This window comes from Salmo salar, chromosome ssa21, assembly GCF_905237065.1.
Source record: "Salmo salar chromosome ssa21, Ssal_v3.1, whole genome shotgun sequence".
NCBI lineage: Eukaryota > Metazoa > Chordata > Actinopteri > Salmoniformes > Salmonidae > Salmo > Salmo salar.
Window position 1 is genome coordinate 50,748,983 of NC_059462.1, and position 23,536 is coordinate 50,772,518.

At 39.3% G+C, this 23,536-nt stretch overlaps 3 protein-coding genes across 3 annotated transcripts; all 3 read right to left on the bottom strand.

Annotated features, from left to right (window-relative positions):
• Nucleotides 1-6,043: 6,043 nt before the first annotated feature.
• On the bottom strand, nucleotides 6,044-7,518 carry hoxd9ab (homeobox protein HoxD9ab). Its single transcript, NM_001141623.1, is given in 2 exon segments — nucleotides 6,044-6,506; nucleotides 6,848-7,518. Coding segments are annotated over 2 exon segments (804 nt in total). The 5' UTR covers nucleotides 7,407-7,518; the 3' UTR covers nucleotides 6,044-6,261.
• A 2,620-nt stretch (nucleotides 7,519-10,138) lies between these two features.
• Nucleotides 10,139-12,335, bottom strand: hoxd10ab (homeobox protein HoxD10ab). Its single transcript, NM_001139558.1, is given in 2 exon segments — nucleotides 10,139-10,485; nucleotides 11,455-12,335. Coding segments are annotated over 2 exon segments (1,017 nt in total). The 5' UTR covers nucleotides 12,197-12,335; the 3' UTR covers nucleotides 10,139-10,210.
• A 4,246-nt stretch (nucleotides 12,336-16,581) lies between these two features.
• hoxd11ab (homeobox protein HoxD11ab) lies at nucleotides 16,582-18,096 on the bottom strand. The gene is made up of 2 exons (NM_001139557.1): nucleotides 17,499-18,096; nucleotides 16,582-16,851 (listed from the first exon to the last, which is right to left on the bottom strand). The coding sequence occupies exons 1-2, from the start codon at nucleotides 18,052-18,054 to the stop codon at nucleotides 16,619-16,621; spliced, it is 789 nt and encodes a 262-aa protein (NP_001133029.1). The 5' UTR covers nucleotides 18,055-18,096; the 3' UTR covers nucleotides 16,582-16,618.
• Between the last annotated feature and the right edge of the window lie 5,440 nt (nucleotides 18,097-23,536).

Here is a 23,536-nt window from a genome sequence, read left to right on the forward strand (position 1 = left end):
CTATAATAATGTTCGATTTTAACCGTAGACAAACCAAATTTGCTAGTTTTTGAATCAGAAGATATGTACATACTTGAGAATATATTGTTTACTATCATAATAATGTTGCCTTTCGCCATGTTGAATAGCCTAACAAACAGTTATTCTAAACGTGTTGAGTAAATGTCGAGCCTGAACATTCCATACAGCTAATAATTCATTAAATGGGGTGTTGTAGAACATCAGGAAACGGAAACGAAGAGGCCAAAATAGGTATTTTTGCAAAAACAAGAAGATAAAAAATAATCATGAAAACATTTATTACAAAAATATAGCGGCACTATGAAATATTTTAACCAGAAATCAGAGACAATCCATGACAAGAAACATTTAGATGTCTTCGGTCAAAATATTACTTAAAAAAAATATATGTAACCATATAGATATCTGAAACGAACCATGTTCAAAAGTTGCGAAGGATAGATGGTTAGGTTTATACCCATTCGAAAATGTCAATATTGAATTATTGACATGACTTATATTCAAATTCGATCAGGCCGTTTTGAAAATGCAACAAATAACTACACATAATCAGCCCCAAAATAGAGAATTTGTTATGTATTGAAAATAAAATATTATTTGCTGTAATATTGGAATTGTTTGTAGCATTATTTATACATGTTTTGTTGTTGTATCGTTTGTACATTGTTGTGTTTAAAATGTGTGTGACTGTCCACTGTTTCAGTGTTTTGTACATGTGTTGTTTTCTTGTAGACCCCGGAAGAAGAGCTAATGTCTCTGCAAAGCTAATGGAGATGCTAATACACAAACAAATAAACTGCTCTGTCCGCTGTTCAAGTCCACACCGTTTGGACAGATTGTCATAGCCCACAGAAAATGCAACGTAAACTTATTATTAAAGCAAAGAACACAACTCTGTAGTCCATGAAATCCAGGATTATGATTTATCAGACTATTATGCATCATGTCACAAGATAAAAAAAAAATATATATATATAATTGATGTATTTTGGCGTATTAAACAATGCTCAATATTTTCTTGGGAAAACTAGACTGCGAAGAAATATGAAATGACATTACAGAAGTCTATTAGCCACATTGTAGCAGTCCCTCGTTCATGATAGTTACACGTGCTTTGGGTCTGTAAAGACAGAGGACAGTGTCCACAAATAGGCGTTCGAATATTTGATCGTGTAAGTTTCAGCGTGATTCGGCTGGGGATTGTATTCTGGTGCATTCAATGGTAGTGTTTCAGTTACTGTGCCTGGACCTGTGCTGGACCATATGACGTGGACACATCGAACATTCTCTCCCTGGTCATATGGCGTGGACCTTCTCTCCCTGGTCATATGGCGTGGACATTCTGTCCCTGGTCATATGGCGTGGACATTCTGTCCCTGGTCATATGGCGTGGACCTTCTCTCCCTGGTCATATGGCGTGGACATTCTCTCCCTGGTCATATGGCGTGGACATTCTCTCCCTGGTCATATGGCGTGGACATTCTCTCCCTGGTCATATGGCGTGGACATTCTCTCCCTGGTCATATGGCGTGGACCTTCTCTCCCTGGTCATATGGCGTGGACCTTCTCTCCCTGGTCATATGGCGTGGACCTTCTCTCCCTGGTCATATGGCGTGGACCTTCTCTCCCTGGTCATATGGCGTGGACCTTCTCTCCCTGGTCATATGGCGTGGACATTCTGTCCCTGGTCATATGGCGTGGACCTTCTCTCCCTGGTCATATGGCGTGGACCTTCTCTCCCTGGTCATATGGCGTGGACATTCTCTCCCTGGTCATATGGCGTGGACATTCTGTCCCTGGTCATATGGCGTGGACCTTATCTCCCTGGTCATATGGCGTGGACATTCTCTCCCTGGTCATATGGCGTGGACATTCTCTCCCTGGTCATATGGCGTGGACATTCTCTCCCTGGTCATATGGCGTGGACATTCTGTCCCTGGTCATATGGCGTGGACATTCTGTCCCTGGTCATATGGCGTGGACATTCTCTCCCTGGTCATATGGCGTGGACATTCTCTCCCTGGTCATATGGCGTGGACCTTCTCTCCCTGGTCATATGGCGTGGACCTTCTCTCCCTGGTCATATGGCGTGGACATTCTGTCCCTGGTCATATGGCGTGGACATTCTCTCCCTGGTCATATGGCGTGGACATTCTGTCCCTGGTCATATGGCGTGGACATTCTCTCCCTGGTCATATGGCGTGGACATTCTCTCCCTGGTCATATGGCGTGGACATTCTCTCCCTGGTCATATGGCGTGGACCTTCTCTCCCTGGTCATATAGTGTGGACATTCTGTCCCTGGTCATATGGCGTGGACATTCTCTCCCTGGTCATATGGCGTGGACATTCTCTCCCTGGTCATATGGCGTGGACATTCTGTCCCTGGTCATATGGCGTGGACATTCTCTCCCTGGTCATATGGCGTGGACATTCTCTCCCTGGTCATATGGCGTGGACATTCTCTCCCTGGTCATATGGCGTGGACATTCTGTCCCTGGTCATATGGCGTGGACATTCTGTCCCTGGTCATATGGCATGGACCTTCTCTCCCTGGTCATATGGCGTGGACATTCTGTCCCTGGTCATATGGCGTGGACATTCTCTCCCTGGTCATATGGCGTGGACATTCTCTCCCTGGTCATATGGCGTGGACCTTCTCTCCCTGGTCATATGGCGTGGACATTCTGTCCCTGGTCATATGGCGTGGACCTTCTCTCCCTGGTCATATGGCGTGGACCTTCTCTCCCTTGTCATATGGCGTGGACATTCTCTCCCTGGTCATATGGCGTGGACCTTCTCTCCCTGGTCATATGGCGTGGACATTCTCTCCCTGGTCATATGGCGTGGACATTCTGTCCCTGGTCATATGGCGTGGACATTCTGTCCCTGGTCATATGGCGTGGACATTCTCTCCCTGGTCATATGGCGTGGACATTCTCTCCCTGGTCATATGGCGTGGACATTCTGTCCCTGGTCATATGGCGTGGACATTCTGTCCCTGGTCATATGGCGTGGACATTCTCTCCCTGGTCATATGGCGTGGACATTCTCTCCCTGGTCATATGGCGTGGACCTTCTCTCCCTGGTCATATGGCGTGGACATTCTCTCCCTGGTCATATGGCGTGGACATTCTCTCCCTGGTCATATGGCGTGGACCTTCTCTCCCTGGTCAAATGGGGTTGAAGGGAAATTCTCTCTCCTCTAGCTTCCATGGCCTACCGACTGTTTCTTCTCCTCACTAGGGGTTAGTTAAAGGATAGACCTGCGTTATGCAATGTTCAATTCCAATATGGTCTATTGCTGCTCAAAGAATGGTGCAATTGTACATCAGAAACTAATAGGGAGATTTTGAAAAGTGTAGGCCTACGAATTGGGCCTGTACGTGATTCGAAACCAACCAACCTTGAGGTCTCATCCAGAGGAGAGTCTGTGGAAGAGCCGGAGAATTCATTTAGGCGCTCAGCTAGTTCGCCAGTATTACCATCGGGTCGATTTATTGTCAGGGCATTGCAGCAGCTCGGTCTCTTGCGGTATTGTAAAGTCCTGCTGTCTCTGTAAGTTATCGTATCTGTAAAATTTAGAGCAGTCCCTATGACACGTAATTCTACAAGGATTCGGTTGATAACTTGCGCGCTGCGTTATACCATGATTATACAATTATTAGACTTGAGCAGAGTGCCGCTATAGACCCAGCAGACAGGCTTGTGGAATGGCTGAATTGTAAGCTACACGAAATGCCCTTTCTGTTTGTAGACCTAATGACAATAGAAAGGCTCGAAATAAGAACACATTTCTGCCTAATGTTTAGGACTAGACCAACGGTTCAGTGGTGACTGGGGTATTTTTGTCATCCAGCAGTCTTATGGTTGGCGAAGTGTTCAGTAAACAGTCGACTGCTGAACATTGATCAAGCACACCTAGACACATTTGCCATTTATTTTGATCACAAAGCATGAAAGGAAGGCTCACAGATAACCAAAAAAACACACAGTAGAAAATAAACCTACCACAGTTAAGGTCATGAGATATGCTATGATATAATCACATATAGGAACTAAAAATCCAACAAATCCAACAACAGCTAACGTCAACATCCGTCAACATCCGTTAACATCCGTGAATAAGGCTGAAAATACAAATGAAAAGTGGAGTGAATTCAGTCTTGTCTTTGTCCCATGAAGGAAAACATTGTCAATATATTCGTATATGTGCCCTTTCCTTCTCATTGATCTTCTGTATTCACTAACATATCCAGGACATTTCTGTAAAAAAAACTAGCAACAATATATACATAATAATAATAACCATCAGAAAATTATATTGATGATGATGATAATAATTATTATAGTAATAATAGTAAATATTACACCCAGTTCCTCTAATGTAAAAGCCTATTTTTAACTGTTTTCTGTTATCAACAGGTATAAGCTAATTACTTTGTTAGTCATTATATTTACGCGTTAAAATACAAAATCTACAGTCAACAACAGACTGAAGGAGAATTTTAGGAGAATCTGAAATAGCTACAATAGCCCTCAATGTGATATTAGGCCTTCTAGGTCAAAATATTCCATATACCGATAAAAGCGATGCAACAAAGCCCCTCGTCAATGTTTACAAAATATATTTTTCATTAATTGATTGAACATCGTCGCTGAAAAATCTTTATGGCCCTTCGCCGTCAACCCATCGACCTCTATTGAGATGCGGTCTTCTGTCGAACAACGTCGCCCTCTAGCGGTCCTGATTTCCAACTAAATGATTTCCTTGTGGCCTATAGAATAAGTTGTCTCTTCATTAGTAAATACTATCTAGTAGGATACTTTATCAATGCTTACCGTTACTATGTGTCAATCATCATCATTTATTTTTGCCAAACTAACCAAAATGATCATACGCATACATTCAAATCCAACCGATTTTTTTTATTTTATACACAGAATAGAAATGACTTGACATATTTGAATGGATTTCAGCAACAGGGTGTAAATCCACCCTTGCAGTAGAATCACCACTGTAAACGGCCTTTTACACAGCAGTCAAAGTGAAGTTTTTGCCCTCTCAGTAGGAAATGTAGATGGTGAATAAACATGACTTTCTTTACATTAGGGGGGGCTGATATCCTCTCAGTCACGAAGACAAACAATTTATCGACCAGACACCCTGTAGAAAAAGTGTCTGCATTTTTTGTTTGTCAGCAAAAGACTCAAACACCCAAGTAAGAGGGTTTGAAGGGAGAGAGGTTGCCCAGGCTCATAAAGTAATTTAGACCAGACGTCTAGCCAGCTATATAGCTTTATGGGACCACTGTTCTTCCTGCTTTAAAGCAATTATACGTACAGGTCGGACAATAAATTGGAGATCAGTGTAACACCTCTCCCAATCATAAATACTTTATTACCTCTTTAAACAATGCATCATTCTCCTATTCAAGTGAAATCCAACCACTTTGTAAGCCACATTCATATTATGAAAACAATTCTAAAATGTGAGCTCAGTATACCAAATGGCACTTTACGTGGTTTATTCTGTTGACTTTTTTTTTTAAATACAGCGAAATATCCAATCATTGAATCTCTCATACAGATTAACCAAATACATTTAAGTGAAAGAAACTTTCTCATTAGTCTTACTTTCTTAGTCACCAAATAGTTATAATTTAAGTTTTGCAATAAGGCATTATTAGTCCTACCTCTCAATTCTGCAAACTACTGCATTAGTGCAAGGGAACCTTAAATACAGCCTGAATTGGATTCTGAAAATGCAGGAATATGCTAAGATTAAGGCTACGCCCAATCATGTCTCTTTTCAAAACTAACCTCAGAAAAAAACCACCATGAAACAAATATAAATACTAAAAAAGATGATCATTTTAAATTATAGTCCTAGCCTTACAAACATAATCAGTCAGCCTCTACCTTTTAAGTAAGTTATATCATTTCCAATTTGCGTGATGGATCTTTCACTGAATTAGGCCTACAATATTCACTGAAACTATTAGCACAAACACATCTGAAAACATGACATTGTTCAAATACACCACGAAGAAAACGATACGCAAGCACATTCCCATGGGCTCATACTGGGCATAAATACTCGAGTTCTGGAGTACTTCGTTTAAGACTCAACATTAACTTTGATTCAAACCAAAAAAAAAAAAAAAACGTTTTATTCCAAGTAATTACAACAATATGGTACATCAAAAGGCGAGGGATTACACATCCACTCTAGCATGGGCTATAAGCGATCCTTACTGCCTCTCTCTCTGTTCATCTTTTTCATTTTCATCCTTCTGTTCTGGAACCAGATTTTGACCTGCCTTTCAGTTAAATTGAGATTTCGAGCCATTTCGTTTCGTCGATCTCGTGTCAAATACATGTTGTAAAGGAATTCTTTTTCCAGTTCTAGAGTCTGATATTTTGTATATGGACATCGCTTCTTCCTTGTTGAACGTGCATGAATCCAGTTTGCTGCAGGGTTGTCTGGAGAACAGAGGACAAAGTTAAAACTCACATGAGAAATAGCATGAAAACGAAATAAACAAACAATGAATATGGCAAATACAAGCATCAGAATGAATAACTGTATATTTGTAAAAAAAAAAAGATTAAAAAAAAGAAGAATAATGATAATAATACTGAATTTGTTGACGCAATTATTATCACACGCTTGTGTTAAATACCCACTTTAGAGCGTAGGCAGTTTTTTGCGGTCCGTGGTATGAGCTAGACACTTTTATAGGTTAGTAAAACCTCCAATTTTACACACCTAGCTCGTACAGTTCTTAAGGTTGTAAATCAGCAGGGCAATTTCGTTTACTTACTTGGGTCAAGTTGTTGTTTCTCTTCTTTAGGCTCGCTGTGATTCGAAGTATCACTGCCAACGCTCTCTTTGGCCACATTTTTCGGGCATTCGGACAATCCACAAGCATAAGCAGGGCCAGGGACAACCACCGGAGTCTCTGTCTCAAAAGTGGCACTCTCAGTCCTTTTCAGTGGTAAACTTTCGGGCTTGGTTACAGTTGTTCCATAATGTCGGCTGTTATAGTGAAAACCGGAGAAAGAAACGTTGTTAGAAATTGGGTCTATCCACGACCGAACATATCTGCTGTCTGCTGCGGAGAGGTGGGACTGGACGTAAGGATGGTAAATCCCTGTCACTGCGGCGGTGGACTGCGTGTGAACCGAGGACCAAGACCCTGGGAAAACGGCTGACTTGGGTGCAAAACTGCAGGAGGAAAAATCTGCATTGTCCCCAACACCTGGTGGCATTGAGGTCGTACTGTGCGGAGACTGGACAAAGCGTGGCCTGTACACATCCTCTGCTTCATGCCCCATTATAGAGTCCACATAATAGTTACTTAGAGTGCTACTGGTCGACATTTTTGGATCCCTTCGTAATCATATAAAAGGTTACACTGTTATGGAAACCTTTCCTCTGAAGAATCACAGTATTTTTGCTGGCTTCATTCTTCAGGGATTGGTTACATGAATCACGTGATCATATTTACCAACGCAGTGAGTAAATCAGTCCGCTGTAATGCTTCTAGGCCTATGTTTAATTTGCCTTTTTATTTAAATAATGCCATAGAAACCGAATGGTTAAGGAGAAAGAATGACAAACTATAAGTAATGATGTGTTAGTGGACGTTTTGAATGTGCATACGGTTTAGGGTGGTGCAGGTCTATTTGTTTTACGTATTGATTAGCCTCATACACACATTTATTTCACAGCCACCACTCAACATTGACGCCACACCATATTATGTGTGTAAACTCTCACAAGATATCGTCATAAAGTATATCATACACTCAATGCTTGTAAAACATTTTATAGACTACTAGTTGTAAGTCCTCGTTAAATAAATGTAATAACATGCTGTAAAATAAGGATCATTTTAGCATCGACTCTGTTTTACATTGTTAGCTTTTATTAAACTAGTCACTTTCACTAGTTGGGTTGGTCTTGTACGTTTGAACCAGGAAGTGTAATTTGTATACTGATTGTATTTATCTAGAGGAGAGCCATAATTATTTTATGTGTATCAATAAAATATTTATGAGGTGCGTTTGATTATATATTCATGTGCCCACAATAAAACGGACTATTGGCGCAACAAAGTGGATCTGTGAAGAGTGATATCTAAAAGTCTGGATTTAAGAGGGTCTTTTTAGGTTTTGAGAACACATGACTTCTTGATTAGGCAAACAGCCTAATTTTGTAAACTCTCATCAAGAGATGAATACAAAACGTAAATAATATGTGTCAAGTGATTTATTTCAAATACATTTCCACGATGGAACAAAAACAACGAGAAAGAAGGAACAGAACGGATTATCACACACATGTTCACATGGGGACAAACAACATGGCGGCGACCTGCCAATGAATTTGTGCTTGAACATCATCAGGCCCAGACAGGCACTAGAGGCACGCGTTTTCAGCAGAAAGTGAGCATTGCATTAGTTTGAGCTACGCAACATATTATAAGCCTTGTTAGAAGACATTATAAAGGCTCACAAATGTTTATAACACGTCATAGAGCATTATACCTTACTGCTTTAACTAGTGTTGTAAAAAATAACGATGTGGCCAAGCAGGCCATTGATAAATAAAACCATGCAGTCGGTTGTGTGTGTGTGTGTGTGTGTGTGTGTGTGTTCGTCTCAGCGTTCATTCGTCTGGACATGGAGGTGTGCAATTCGTGTGTAAAAGAGAGGCAGAGGAAAGAGGAAAATAGTGTGTACCGAATTCAAATAGTCTACCCGGATAGAGTTATAAACGTGGCTTGGACTTCTATACACCGGGGCAGCAGATACGTCTACTACTGGGCAAAGCGATCTGCTAGTATAAGCCTACAAAAAAAGCCATCTCATGACATTTAATAACCACATCAACATAAATAACAACCTAATATCTGATATTTTGAATCATGACAGAATGTTTGGCCAATATGTAATCAATGAAATGTATTTTAATGATTACGGTTTTAACCCGAAGTAAAAACATGATTGTAGTCCTTATATATGATAAATATATATATGATAAATATATATATATGTGTGTGTGTGCGTTTGTGTGCGTGTGTGTGTGTGTGTGTGTGTGTGTGTGTGTGTGCGTTTGTGTGCGTGTGTGCGTGTGTGTGTGTGTGTGTGTGTGTGTGTGTGTGTGTGTGTGTGTGTGTGTGTGTGTGTGTGTGTGTGTGTGTGTGTGTGTGTGTGTGTGTGTACACCACATGTAGGCCTTAGAAACCAATTGGATAGCTCATTCACAAAACAACTCAACTTTACAAGCTAACGTTTATTTTCAAATACAGGCATGTTTCTGAATGTTAATTGACAATAGCTCTAACAATGAATTAATAATAAGAGTCATAATTAATGAATTGGTCAATAGATAGCCTAGGCCTGTTAGACCTTGAATAGCTAAACCGCAATTGATATTGCACCTACTTAAGATATGACGTATACCGCAATGAGACTTGTTTTGAATATTAGTTTTCTTAATTTGATTGAAGCATCATAACAATGTGAAACTACGGACCAGTCACTAATAATTGTAGCGGAACTAAGATAATGTTAGGGCGGGCTCCTACAAATTTCTGAAATAGTTCTCTGTTTTGTTAAATGTATTTATTCATCTGATATACATGAATGCATAATTGTAAGTGCTCTTGATAGGAGAATTTGCTAAGTGAATAAAATGTCATGTAAAATCTGTCTTGATGAAAAAGCCTACGTCTACTGCAAGACGAAGCACTGAAATAAGAAATTACATTTGACAATCAATTTATTGCAGGATACATGCCACAAACATGCGTAAGATTTACACTCATTAACATTGCTCGCCACATTTATGCTACATAAACGTTTATGTGATTACGATTCAGCTAAGGATTAGAGCTTAATTCTAAACGAATGTATAACTTTTCATCCACTATCGATTAATGTGTTTTCATGTCCGAAAAAAGAGTCAGACTCAATCAAACCAAACCGTTTAATAATGGATACATAGTATATTTAAATAATTTAAGACGTTATTAATGTACCCTGTGATAAAATATATTGAAAATACACAATGCGTCACCATGTAAACATGAAAATAAAATAGCAGTCAGTCAAGTCCGATGCTACCACACCACCGCTTAGAGGTAAAAGACAATAAATCAAGCTTTCCGTAAGCAAACTCACGAAAAGGTGAGATTTGAGGTAAGTTCCCGAATTCGGTTTTCACTGTTCATTTTCTTGAGCTTCATCCTGCGGTTTTGGAACCAGATCTTGACTTGCCTGTCGGTCAGATTGACGCCTTTACTGATCTCTAGACGGCGCTCTCGAGTCAGGTACATGTTGAATAAAAACTCCTTTTCCAATTCAAGCGTCTGGTGCTTTGTGTAGGGGCATCTTTTCTTCCTGCCGCTCGTTGCAGTCAACCAATTGCTCGTTGGAGGGTCCGTTTTGCTGTCTGAAATGTAATCAAATCAACAAATGTTTTAACATGACATCATATGTACATATCACTCGGATTTTTTACTGAATGAAAATATGTTTTCACTAGTCACACAGCTCTGGTCAGAATGATTTCATGTTTAAATTAAATTGATATCGTGTTATATGAGTATTATTAGTTGGTAGTCGTGGATCAAACGTGTTGAGAATAGTATAGGCATAAATAACAACACATTCTCTAAATTACACGACTAAGTTTTTTGACTAAATTAACATTTTAAACCACCTAAAATACACATTTGTGAGAGACGGTTTCTGCATCATCACAACACTGAGGATGAACATACAAAACAGACTACAGACATCATTTCTCCTAGGTGTTAATATACACATAAATATACACATATATACACATAAATATACACATATATACACATAAATATACACATATATACACATAAATATACACATATGTAAACATAAATATACACATATATACACATAAATATACACATATGTACACATAAATATACACATATGTAAACATAAATATACACATATATACACATAAATATACACATATATACACATAAATATACACATATCTACACAGAAATATACACATATGTAAACATAAATATACACATATATACACATACATATACACATATGTAAACATAAATATACACATATATACACATAAATATACACATATGTACACATAAATATACACATAAATATATATATATATTTCCCAAAAAATGTACGTTCTATTACTATCAACAAAGAAACAAATCAAGAAAAGCTAAATCTAAAATACTAATTGATGCAGACATGTCTGGTCCGCGGTTGAACCGTTTCCTGTAAAAGCCTTTTACTGCAACCTGAGTAAGGCTCTCATTAAACATTACGACTTTAGGGCTGTTTGTGTTTTATATTGGGTTTTATGATACCCCCATACGAGTCATCCTTTTAATGTACCTACCTTTAGATTGTCTTTGTGTCAACTCTGGGCTGGAGACTGAAGATTCAGTGGAGCAGTTCTCCTCCCGTTGCGCGGTGGACGTAGCATCCGGGATTTCCGCGGGGATGGGTGTCTTGCTGGTCTCCCGGTTATGCGGTATCTCGGCCGTTTTCTTTTCCAGTTCGACAAAAAAGGAAGACAACTGCGGTTTTGGAGTAACTCTGTTGAGCTGCATGAATGTGATGTTTGGACTTGTCTTCTCGTGGCCATAGTCCTGGTCCTTCCCAGTCGAGTAGGTTTGATTTAATCTGAAATACCCTGGGACAGGGATCTCGGGGCAGTCAACTGAACACGGGGATTCGGGGATTATATTAGTATATACGGGGACATCGGACGAGTTGACCTTTGCTCTCTTCTCGGAATACATGCAGAAATTACTCTCCTCCTTAATGTTTTGTGAAAATGTGCAATTGGGCATTTGGTTGGATGGTTGCTCTATTCCGCAAGGTCTACTGGGATCTGTCCAGTTATCAATTTGAGGTATATAAGGGTGGAAATTCATGCCCATATTTTGATGGTTGACGTCCCCTCGTTTACCGAGAGACGGCAAGAGTCCACAGGTTTGCATTCCGTAAATTCCCATGTCTGCACCGGACGGCATGTACATGTTGCTGCTGGAGTAAAAACGGTCAGTCCTGCAAGCGCCAATCAACGAATCAACTACAAAAGTATTAGTAACAGGAGAGCTGTTGGGAAAGGACATTTTGGAGAAGTTTTAAAAGGAGAGAGATGTCGTTTGTAGGCTGACATATCTAGCAAAACAATGTCCGTGTTGCTTAGGATGCCTCTCTGCCACATGACAACCTCACCAATGAAATGTGAAAATGGCCTTGAGACGCAGACTCTCTTCCCATCACATGGAAACATTGACTCATAACTAGGAAGCAGACGTGGTCAACAGCGACACCTAGAACACAGACTGGAAATTGATTCAAACTGACTGACAAAGGACATCTTGAACATTTAGCCTGTCTTCTTTGCTTGATATGAAGAAAAAAATTCTAAACTAAGGATGAACATGGACTTAATCTTAAAATAATTAACAGTTACATCAAGCTCCAAGTCCCTTACTTTGGCACATTTAAATACATTTAAGACCATTTTAATTCACACGAATAATCTACTCAGTCATACAAGTCAAAGCTTTGACATGAACTAAAATAACGATTTCTAATCACACGGTGTAGTGATGGAAATATAATCCTAACGGAAAATAATCAATGTACATTAGGTGGGCTACTTAAATAATTTCAACCAAAACTTCAACCAAACCTGGCTATTATAGGCCTATATCTTTTTTTGTTGTAGTTTAATTCTTAAATAAACCGCGTCTGGTTTAGGATATTATCCTGTAAAAAACGAAATGACAAGGAAAGGTGATATCGATTGCCCGGTTCTACATTTTGTTAACATTTTTGTAACCTTTGAATGCCTGCTCAGGGTACAGCACACTGTATTTGTGACCTATATGATGGACTGGGAAAGTAGGTTAAGGCATTTAATAATAAAACCCTACGGCGCTAAACACGCTCCCCATAGTAGCCTACTCTCAACGCAGCATCTCATCCGTATAACAAGTCCAGGTCTGCAAATAGGTAGACAATGTTGATTTTTTTTTTTACACAGAGAAATCAACAAGCATACAAAAATAGACACCCCGATAATTTTGCTAAATAAAACGAAGAATGTTATTAGAAGCACGTTGAACAGGCCTACCTCAATTGGTTGGTGCATGTCGATTACTGAACACAAAAAGGATATACTGGACTGTGCAAACCTCAAGAAAATTGTAAATTACATTTTAAAAAATCAGGCATAGGCCGACGATATGCTTCTATTAAAGCCAGAAAATGTGTTAAGAATCAGTGTGGCTGCAGCGTATTGTTTTTTAACTGCAGAAATACAGCATTTAACGAAATCATCCAGGTATTCAGACGGGTATTATAAGGGATTTAATAACTAAACAAATCATTTAGTAAAATGCGTGAACCAGAAAAATATGCATGCTTTTGAAGGTACTCTACGGGTTCCGTTTTAATGAAGGTATCAAACCAACCCTGGTCTACTCAACATCTACTCAACATTTTAGGCCTTACACTTTTAGACATCACATTTTTTTTATATATAATTTTACACGATCAGAGAATATGGATTGAAAGTAAGACAACATATTTATTAGAAGTCCTAATGGTCGTCCAAATCGAAATAACTAGTCTAATACATCATGGCTGCAGGGTAGCCTAGTGGTTAGAGCGTTGGATTAGTAGCCGGAAGGTTGCATGTTCGAATCTCCGAGCTGACAAGGTAAAAGTCTGTCGTTCTGTTGACCGTCATTGAAAATAACAATTTGTTCTTAACTGAAAAAAATGCACACGTCCATTGAGGAATCCAGATGTTCCTTATTCAACGCAATGTTTTATTACTTCAGGGTTTCAACTGAAATTAAGTTTAACCCAGTAATATTTCAAGTCATGTCCATAACAACAAATTACCAAAGATCATGCAAATAAACTATCGGTTAAATTTGGGCTTTGTGTCTCCTGTATATCAGTGGAGGCTGGTGGGAGGAGCTATAGGAGGACGAGCTCATTGTAATGGCTGGAATGGAATGAATGGAACGAAGTTGAACATGTGGTTTCCATATGTTTGATGTGTTTGACTCCATTCCATTCATTCCATTCCAGCCATTACAATGAGCTCGTCCTCCTACAGCTCCTCCCACCACGGCTGTATATATATATATATATATATATATGCCTATGATATACATATCAACATAGTTAAAGGTAATGTTTAATCTACTTTAAAATGGTGGTGTTAGGCTACTACTTGTTAGAAACAGTGATGGTGTCCCTTTGATTGCAATGCATGGATTGCATTAACTAAACACAGTCTGCTTGGGCTATTGTGTTAAAAAAAACTGAAGCTATTTACCAGGAAGAAGCCACATCAAAAGTTGAGATCACCGAACGTAGGCTATATTCTTTCATCAAACCCCCAACAAAAACATTAGCAGCTTTTCAATAGTTTTTCAGATCACAGTTGTAAGTCACCTATACGTGTTTTCATGAACAAACTCCAATTGAAATTTGCTACACGTCTGCCCTCGTGCGTCTGCCCTCGTGTGGTTAGAATGGGAACGAGGAGTCAACTGAGCAATGTCTGCACAATATTTCCCAACAATTTCCTAAACCAAAAACCTAATAAAATATGCCAACCATCACAAGACTGACTGACATGTGTGTTTGTGATTGATTTCCAAACGCATGTTATATTACTGATTTCCTACGGCTACATTTGGAATGATCAGATACGATAACATCTCAGCGAAAATAATAACCAAAACCTACTACCGGTTATCTAAAAGTGGTCTGCCTCAAAAAATATATATTTAGGTTTATTCAAGATTATATTAAATTAACTGTTTCACTTTTAGTTTACTGACTGCTTTCTTTGTTCATGTCTGCTATAATACAGGAGGGACTCACACGCTGCTTGGAATTAAACTATTGATTATAAAAAATATTTAGGGTTTCCATGTTGGTACAAAAGCTAAACTATAATGTTGTTACAAAAGCTAAAACTATAATATACTATTGTTGTATGACTATAATGTCGTGTGTAATGCTGGCACATCAGAAGCTTGCGCGTGATTTGACGTATATTGCATTACATTTAATGCAACATCCTAATTGGTTAGTATAGGAGACAGGTATATCAACTTCAAACACGAAACTGTATCGCTGTATCTGATTGCTTTTCATACAAGAAAAATCACTGCTTCGCAGCCATATTGGAATCCTGCTGCAGTGCAGATATTATTCAGGCGTCGGTTGTCAAGGAGAACAGGCGCGCCTCTACTTATTCAAAGGTGAGAGGTGACGACCTTGACATTTTACTAGAAGTTCAAAGGCATCAAATAACGTTTGTATATGAAATGAACAATATTTGATAGTTAGTAGGCTACTGACAACATTACAAATAAAAACACCACTGTTTTAAGTTGCCAAATCAAACATAGGTCATTTTACTCACGGGAGTTATTACCTTTTAATAATGGCATGCCAATTCAAGTTCAAAAATAAAAAATACATACTAAACATAGATATACATTTGGTCATAGCCTATACGTTTAGATTTCCTACATGTATTACTCAATAGCTTGACAAGTAAAAAAAAAGGACTGCATCTGTCTCGACTATTTGGGAGTAGGGGCGCGTTTGGAGTGGCCAGAGGGTCCAATAGCCTCCAATTTACCCATTTACAGCTAGTTTTTATTATGCTGTCTAGACGGTTCAAGGTTTAGTAAACAGCCTTAGTGTAAGACAACATAAACTTTGAAGTTGAAGCGAATAAGAGGCGCTTCTGCTTGAATACAAAAGGCTAATAAGAGGATATTCGCTCTATGGCCTATACATATAACCACTAGCTTTAGTGCCATTAGTACTTTATAAAAACATCAATATCAGATTGCTTTGGTATGAGCATCCCTATAGGATATTATAAAAACCTTGTTGAATTGTATGAAAGGATGCATCATTTTATCCCTATGCCAAATGTGGATCCTGACCAAACCCGAAAGGAGTTCGTGATTGCAATAATTTGAGGTAACGCATAATTACATTTGCCATGGGTACTTTATTTGATACCACAATATACATAACATGCGTCTATTAAATGCATACACAATTCTACTATTGTAAATTACTTATTACACTCGTTGATTACTGTAATCAAAGTACGCGTTGCTTACTGCAATGTTTGTGAATCCACCAAAGCACATACGTATAAACTTAAATAAGTAAAAAAGTAAGGTATAGGCCTACATAGCCTATATAATACCATTAATTACCATAATGATATGCAACGGAACATTATGTCGAGGTCTCCTGGATGATTTCGCCACTGGATTGAATCTTATTTTAAATAACAGGATTCGTGTGTTCATTGAGGTAAGTATTTAAGTGGCAGATACAAAAAGAGTTGCATAGATAGATTCAGCCTGTTTGCAATGATCCGTTTTGTTGTGCGGTGTTTCACCTGTTGTTTGTATAGATTGTGAGATGTACCAACAACAAAAACCAAACAGTTGTGAAGCTCTTATGGCTCCTCTAAATGAAAAAGATTAGAATAAAGGATTTCCAGTGAAATACCGAAACCGGTCCCGGTTGAGCTTTTTCTCTTTCATTCTTCTGTTCTGGAACCAAATCTTCACCTGTCGATCTGTCAGGTTTAACTTCCTTGTCATCTGGAGCCGCTTCTCCTTGTTTATGTACACATTGAAAAAGAATTCTCGTTCAAGTTCTCGGATCTGGAATTTGGAGTAGGGGCATCTCTTTTTCCTGGACTTTGAAGAACCTAAACCGGACAAACACTTGTTTTACCACACAGATGTAGTACAATGCAGTTCAGATCAAAGTTGGTACAATACAAGTGTTAGTACAGAACATATAATTAACAAGGTAGCTGAGTAAACAAAATGATCTTCCCGCGCGCAGCCGCCAACACACACAGACAGATATGCGGGAGCGAGTGCGAGTGAGCGCGCACATACACACGTAGGAACTCACAGGAATATTTTTTATTTGACTTAATTTCTGTCCTACACGGTCCGTTTAGACGTTATAGGTAAAATATTATTATGCAGCTAAAGATAACCACTTCACATTTATGTGTCATGTATGTCAAACATTAGCATATCTTTCCTCCCTGGTTATATCATTGCTTTGGTACTTTGTAAATTCACTATCATAAACAAGACTGATAAACATGGCTGCATTGTAATTTACACAGTGCAAGAGAGTCAGACGACTTATATTCAGATAAATACATCAGAAGTATTGCAGCATGGCTCACCTAAACTGGTTTGCCATCGTAAAAATTTTTACAACAGTAAAGTAAATCTTATTGGGGAATATAAACCGTTGTATGCTTATAAAGGGACACATAAAATCGGACCGACTAAGTTGTGGACTTACTATAACCCATTTAATGCGTGTACCTACTTGGGCTGTTGTTCTTGTCCCCGGGGCAGTTTGATATAGAAGAATCATGTTCGTCTATGTCCTCAGTTGAGTCTGAAGTCTGTTTATTACATGCAGCATCTCCGGGGAGACTGGAGTCTGCCTTCTGATTTGAGTGTTCGGGCCCAGAGTTGGGCTTTTCAGAGTTAACAGTCTGGAAGAACTGATCGAACCCTTGTGGAAGAACCCCATTTCGGCCGACATTGGTGAATAAATTGCATGGCGAGTTCATACCACCGTGATGCCCGTACAAGGAATCATTTTTTAATATAATTTCCGCCATGTTCGATGACTGGATTAAGTCTCGGTGCATTATCTCCTCCGTTGAGTAGTAAGAAGCGTAATTTCCCCTGTAATGCCATTTGCTTGGGTGATCCAGTCCATAGTCCCTGAAAGCCACTCCTCGAACAGGTCGGACTTGAGCTATGTTGGAAGAATACGGACAATTATTTTGACACGAAGTAGTCTTGGGTAAAAACGAGGAGATTGATGAAAAATCAGGCGCCGAAACGTAATATGTACAACTTGGTAAATACATATTTGACAAACAGTTGTTACGCTCATCGTACTCCGACATCTCTCCTCTTCTCTCTTTTGCTATAGCGAAAAGAATTTTGAAGCTCGAGTGCGTTAAACTTTGTCCATCTATTGCACCATAGGCGTGTGGAAAGGATCCGCAAGGGAGAAAAAAAATCGGAAACGTAGGCTGACGTACAATTTCATCTTGATCGATTCCTGAGGTAATTTTTCTCATGTGATCCAGTAAAGTAATTACTATATACAAATATCAGTCATTAATAACTAGAGCAACTCATTTGAGCGCGCACAACAGTTAGTTCATTGGTTTCCTGGGTTTAGAAACGACTCCTTTGTCAATATGTGCTTGCCCTTGTGATATAGACATTAGTAAACAATCCCTGAGAGATTTCATCAATGCAACAGAATTCGAGTTATATAATAGCAAACCCACAACTTTATCGCTATTTATTTCGTGTACTATATGTGCGCACTATTAGGGAAGTATGCAATTTACGCATCATGATAGTTTAATATATATTACACCAGACATGACATAAATAAAAGTATGTGGACACCTGCTCGTCGAACGTCTCATTCCAAAATCATGGGCATTAATATGGAGTTGATCCCCCTTTGCTGCTAAAACAGCCTCCACTCTTCTTTGAAGGCTTTCCACTAGATGTTGGAACATTGCTGTGGGTACTTGCTTCAATTCAGCCACAAGAGCATTAGTGAGGTCGAGCACTGATGTTGGGCGATTAGGCCTGGCTTGTAGTCTGCATTCCAGTTCATCCCAAAGGTGTTCGATGGGGTTGGGGTCAGGGCTCTGTGCAGGCCAGTCAAGTTCTTCCACACCGATCTCGACAAACCATTTATGTAAGGATCTTGTTTTGTGCACGGGGCATTGTCATGCTGAAACAGGAAAGGGCCTTCCCCAACCTCTTTCCACAAAGTTGGAAGCACAGAATCGTCTAGAATGTCATTGTATACTGTAGCAAACCTCTTAAGGATCCGCCCCTTTTTTCAAATTTCGCCTAATATGACATACCCAAATCTAACTGTCTGTAGCTCAGGCCCTGAAGCAAGGATATGCATATTCTTGGTACCATTTGAAAGGAAACACTTTTAACTTTGTGGAAATGTGAAAGGAATGTAGGAGAATATAACAGAATAGATCTGGTAAAAGATAATACAAAGAAAAGAAAAACTGTTATTTTGTATTTTTTTGTACCATCATCTTTGAAATGCAAGAGAAAGGCCATAATGTATTATTCCAGCCCAGGTGCAATTTAGATTTTGTCCACTAGATGGCAGCAGTACATGTGCAAAGTTTTAGACTGATCCAATGAACCATTGCATTTCTGTTAAAACTGTTGCATCAAGACTGCCCAAATGTGCCTAATATGTTTATTAATAACTTTTCAAGTTCATCACTGTGCACTCTCCTCAAACAATAGCATGGTATTCTTTCACTGTAATAGCTACTGTAAATTAGACAGTGCAGTTAGATTAACAAGAATTTAAGCTTTCTGCCAATATCAGATATGTCAGATATGTCCTGGGAAATGTTCTTGTTATTTACAACCTCATGCTAATCGCATTAGCCTACGTTAGCTCAACCGTCCCGTGGTAGGGACACCGATCCCAATTAAAATGTCCCTTCACTGCAACTAAAGGGCCTAGCCCGAACCATGAAAAACAGCCCCAGACCATTATTCCTCCTACACCAAACTGTACAGTTGGCACTATGCATTGGGGCCTGCAGCGTTCTCCTGGCATCCGCCAAACACAGATTTGTCCGTCGGCCTGCCAGATGGTGAAGCATGATTCATCACTCCACGCGTTGTGATCTTAGACTTGTGAGCGACTATTCGGCCATGGAAACCCATTTCATGAAGCTCCTGACAAACAGGACAGACGATCTTTATGCACTACATGCTTCAGCACTTGGCAATCCCATTCTGTGAGCTTGTGTAGCCTACAATTTCAGGGCTGAGCCGTTGTTGCTCCAAGACGTTTCCACTTCAGCACTTACAGTTGACCGGGGCAGCTCTAGCAGGGCAGAAATTTGACAAACTGACTTGTTGGAAAGGTGGCATCCTATGAAATTGCACGTTGAAAGTCACTGAGCTCTTCAGTAAGGCCATTATACTGTCAGTGTTTGTCTATGGAGAATACATGGCTGTGTGCTCGGTTTTATTCACTGTCAGCAACGGGTGTGGCTGAAATAGCCGAATCCCCTAATTTGAAGGGGTGTCCACATACTTTTGTATATATAGTGTACATGTTACAATGGCAACATTGTAGTTGACATACCCTTAGAGTTCAAGTTAAAGGCCAAAGAATGTTCCCACATGCACAGTATACTTCAAATCCAAATCTATACACACAAGTTATGTGATTAATAATTTGGACAGATAGACAAAACAAGCGCACCTTTCTTTTCAACGCTTGTGCCTCAATAATACAAACTAATGCACAAAATGCACCAAACATCCACAAAAAGTGAAAGGTAGAAAATAAATAGAAGGAAGAGAACAAAAACAAGAAAGAGAGACAACATGATGACCATTGTGGATTATAGTTCATTACAGAGGAAGATTATGATAGTGGAAGAAAATATTTACAGGTTTTTCTTACTTTTATTGATTGTCCAGGTCATCTATAGGACTATCGTTTTCCGAGCATCCTTATTTTCCGATTTCAGTAACGTATCCAGGCCTAAAAAAGGGATACACGGAAATTAAATCAGAAAAGTATTATTACGGGCTGTTTGCTCCAAATCCAGACGTCTTCATTTTTCCTCGTCCTTTTGTGTAATGAGTTGTTCAACACACACACACACACACACACACACACACACTAGTATCCATCCCTCTCTTCGCCCCAACCCGGGCTCGAACCAGGGACCCTTGCATAGATCAACAACTGACACCCCACGAAGCATCGTTACCCATCGCGCCACAAAAGCCTCAGAGCGAGTGACGTCACCCAATTGAAACACTATTAGCGCGCACCACCGCTAACTAACTAGCCATTTCACATCGCTAACATTGACAAAACACAGACATACACACACACATGCATATTGACAAAACACACACACACACACACACATATTAACACTCACACATGGACACACACGGACACTCTTTTACTCTGTTTATTATCTATCGTGATTGCCTAGTCACTTTTATCCCTACCCACATGTACATACTGTATTACCTCAATTACCTCGTACCCCTGCACATTGACTCGCTACTGGAGCACCCGAGTAGAGCAGCGGTGTAAGGCACCACAGACCCTGGTTCGATTCCAGGCTGTACCACAACTGGACGTGATTGGGAGTCCAATAGGGCGGCGCACATTTGGCCCAGCGTCGTCCGGTTTTGGCCGGTGTAGGCCTTCATTGTAAATAAGAATTTGTTCATAACTGACTTGCCTAGTTAAATATGTTTTAAAATTATTTAAAAAATCATCGTAAATGTAAATAAAAAAGAGAAGCGTCATCAGCATGATTGGCTGATTGGCCAAGTACAACACATCTCTGTTGGCTTTGACCATCTGGGGTCTGACACCATGTGCACCAAGCAATCACCAATAGTTTTATTGCACAGACAAAATGACGGGTTCTAGCTTAAGTGTATATTTTAGCTGGTGGAGGAGAAACACTTTTGTGGGGGACGATTACTTAGTAACCTATAATAACCTATAGTCTGTATCCTATCCTACACTGTCAACAGTATTTTAGACGATAGGCCTATATTACTTTCATTTTCAAGTTACTTTATTTGCACTTTACGGACAGAAATATAGGCCTATTAAATAACACAAACTAACCTGAAAGGGAAGTAGTATAGTAGTATAGTAGTATGGTAGTATAGGAGTATAGTATAGTAGTATAGGAAATAGTATAGTAGTCACCATAGTGAATTCCTGACATACTACGCCTATAATTGTGGGCCCTATTATTTTCCATAGTATTATTGCACTGATTAGACTGATGGAAGATCTAGCTAAATGTCCCAGATAAGGTACTTTCATTCGACAGGGCTATGCGTTATTTATTCTTACAACAGCAACACAATAGGGCTACTAAATTATTTTTTGGCGACACCTTTGGTAACAAGTTAGAGAACGCTTTTTGTGTGTGTGTGTGTGTGTGTGTGTGTGTGTGTGTGTGTGTGTGTGTGTGTGTGTGTGTGTGTGTGTGTGTGTGTGTGTGTGTGTGTGTGTGTGTGTGTGTGTTTGAGCGTTGCTATTTTGACAAAATACCTAGAATCAAATGTAAAATGTTAATCTCAGTTTTCCTGAATTGCGTTGAGCCCGTGTTATTTTTCTATATAGTGTACTACAATCAAATATCCCCAATCTTAACCACAAATATTCCATTATACTATCATTGTTGGTATTAGCCTTGCAGTAGAAAATCGTGAAGCACACATGGACTACTACAATGTTAAAACGTCATTACGCACAAGACATGCCCAAAACGAAAAGTAAACGACAACAGAGGGTATAGTAGAGGAGACAACCCATGTACTAAAACAACAATATCTAGTCCTTTCCTACCGATAATATCGTATGCAAAATAATTGCTATTGGCAATGAACACAGATTGACAAAGCCAAGATGAGTCTTCCCTGTGGCTCAGTTGGTAGAACATGGTGTTTGCAACGCCAGCATGGTGTGTGCAACGCCAGGGTTGTGAGTTCGATTCCCACGGGGGGCCAGTACAAAAAAATAAAAAATTATGAAATCTATGTATTCACTAGTGTAAGTCGCTCTGGAAAAGAGCGTCTGCTAAATGACTGAAATGTAATGAGTACACTGCAAAACAGTTGTTGTTGACCAAATGATCGAGTTGGGCCATTTTTGTTTATAGGCCTTGTTTTCAGGCCTTGTTTTCAGGCCCATCTCATGGATGTGTCATCAAATATATATATATATTCCTTGCAAATACCACACAAAGCACACACAAAAAATTGAATGATGAGAATGCAGTATACTATCTGGTTAAAGTTTGTGTAGGTATTTTTGTTGTTGTGAGATACTAACTTGACCTTAACTTTGTTTTGGCGCCCCCATATCTGAAGAGCATGAGCAGACGTCTTCTAGCAGTTCCCCCTTTGATCCTCTTAGATAATGGGATTGTAAACTAGCAAATATAATTTCAGAATCATGAGGTAAATAACGGACCATTAAAAAGTACGAGCTAGACCACTTCGAACATTTTATTAAGTGAGTGTGTGCTTACTTTGGTAATAATTATAACATTTTAAAACAAGTATAGCCTATACATTTTAGTTATTTAGTAGACAGCTCTTATCCACAGAGATTTACAGGAGGGCACATCAACATATTTCACCTAGGGGATTCGAACCAGTAACATTTCGGTTACTGGCAAAACGCTCCTAACCGGCCGCCGCAAATACCAAAGATTAACATATATCCTACAAACTACTCCCTCGAAAACCAGATAACCATTTCTAAATGTAACA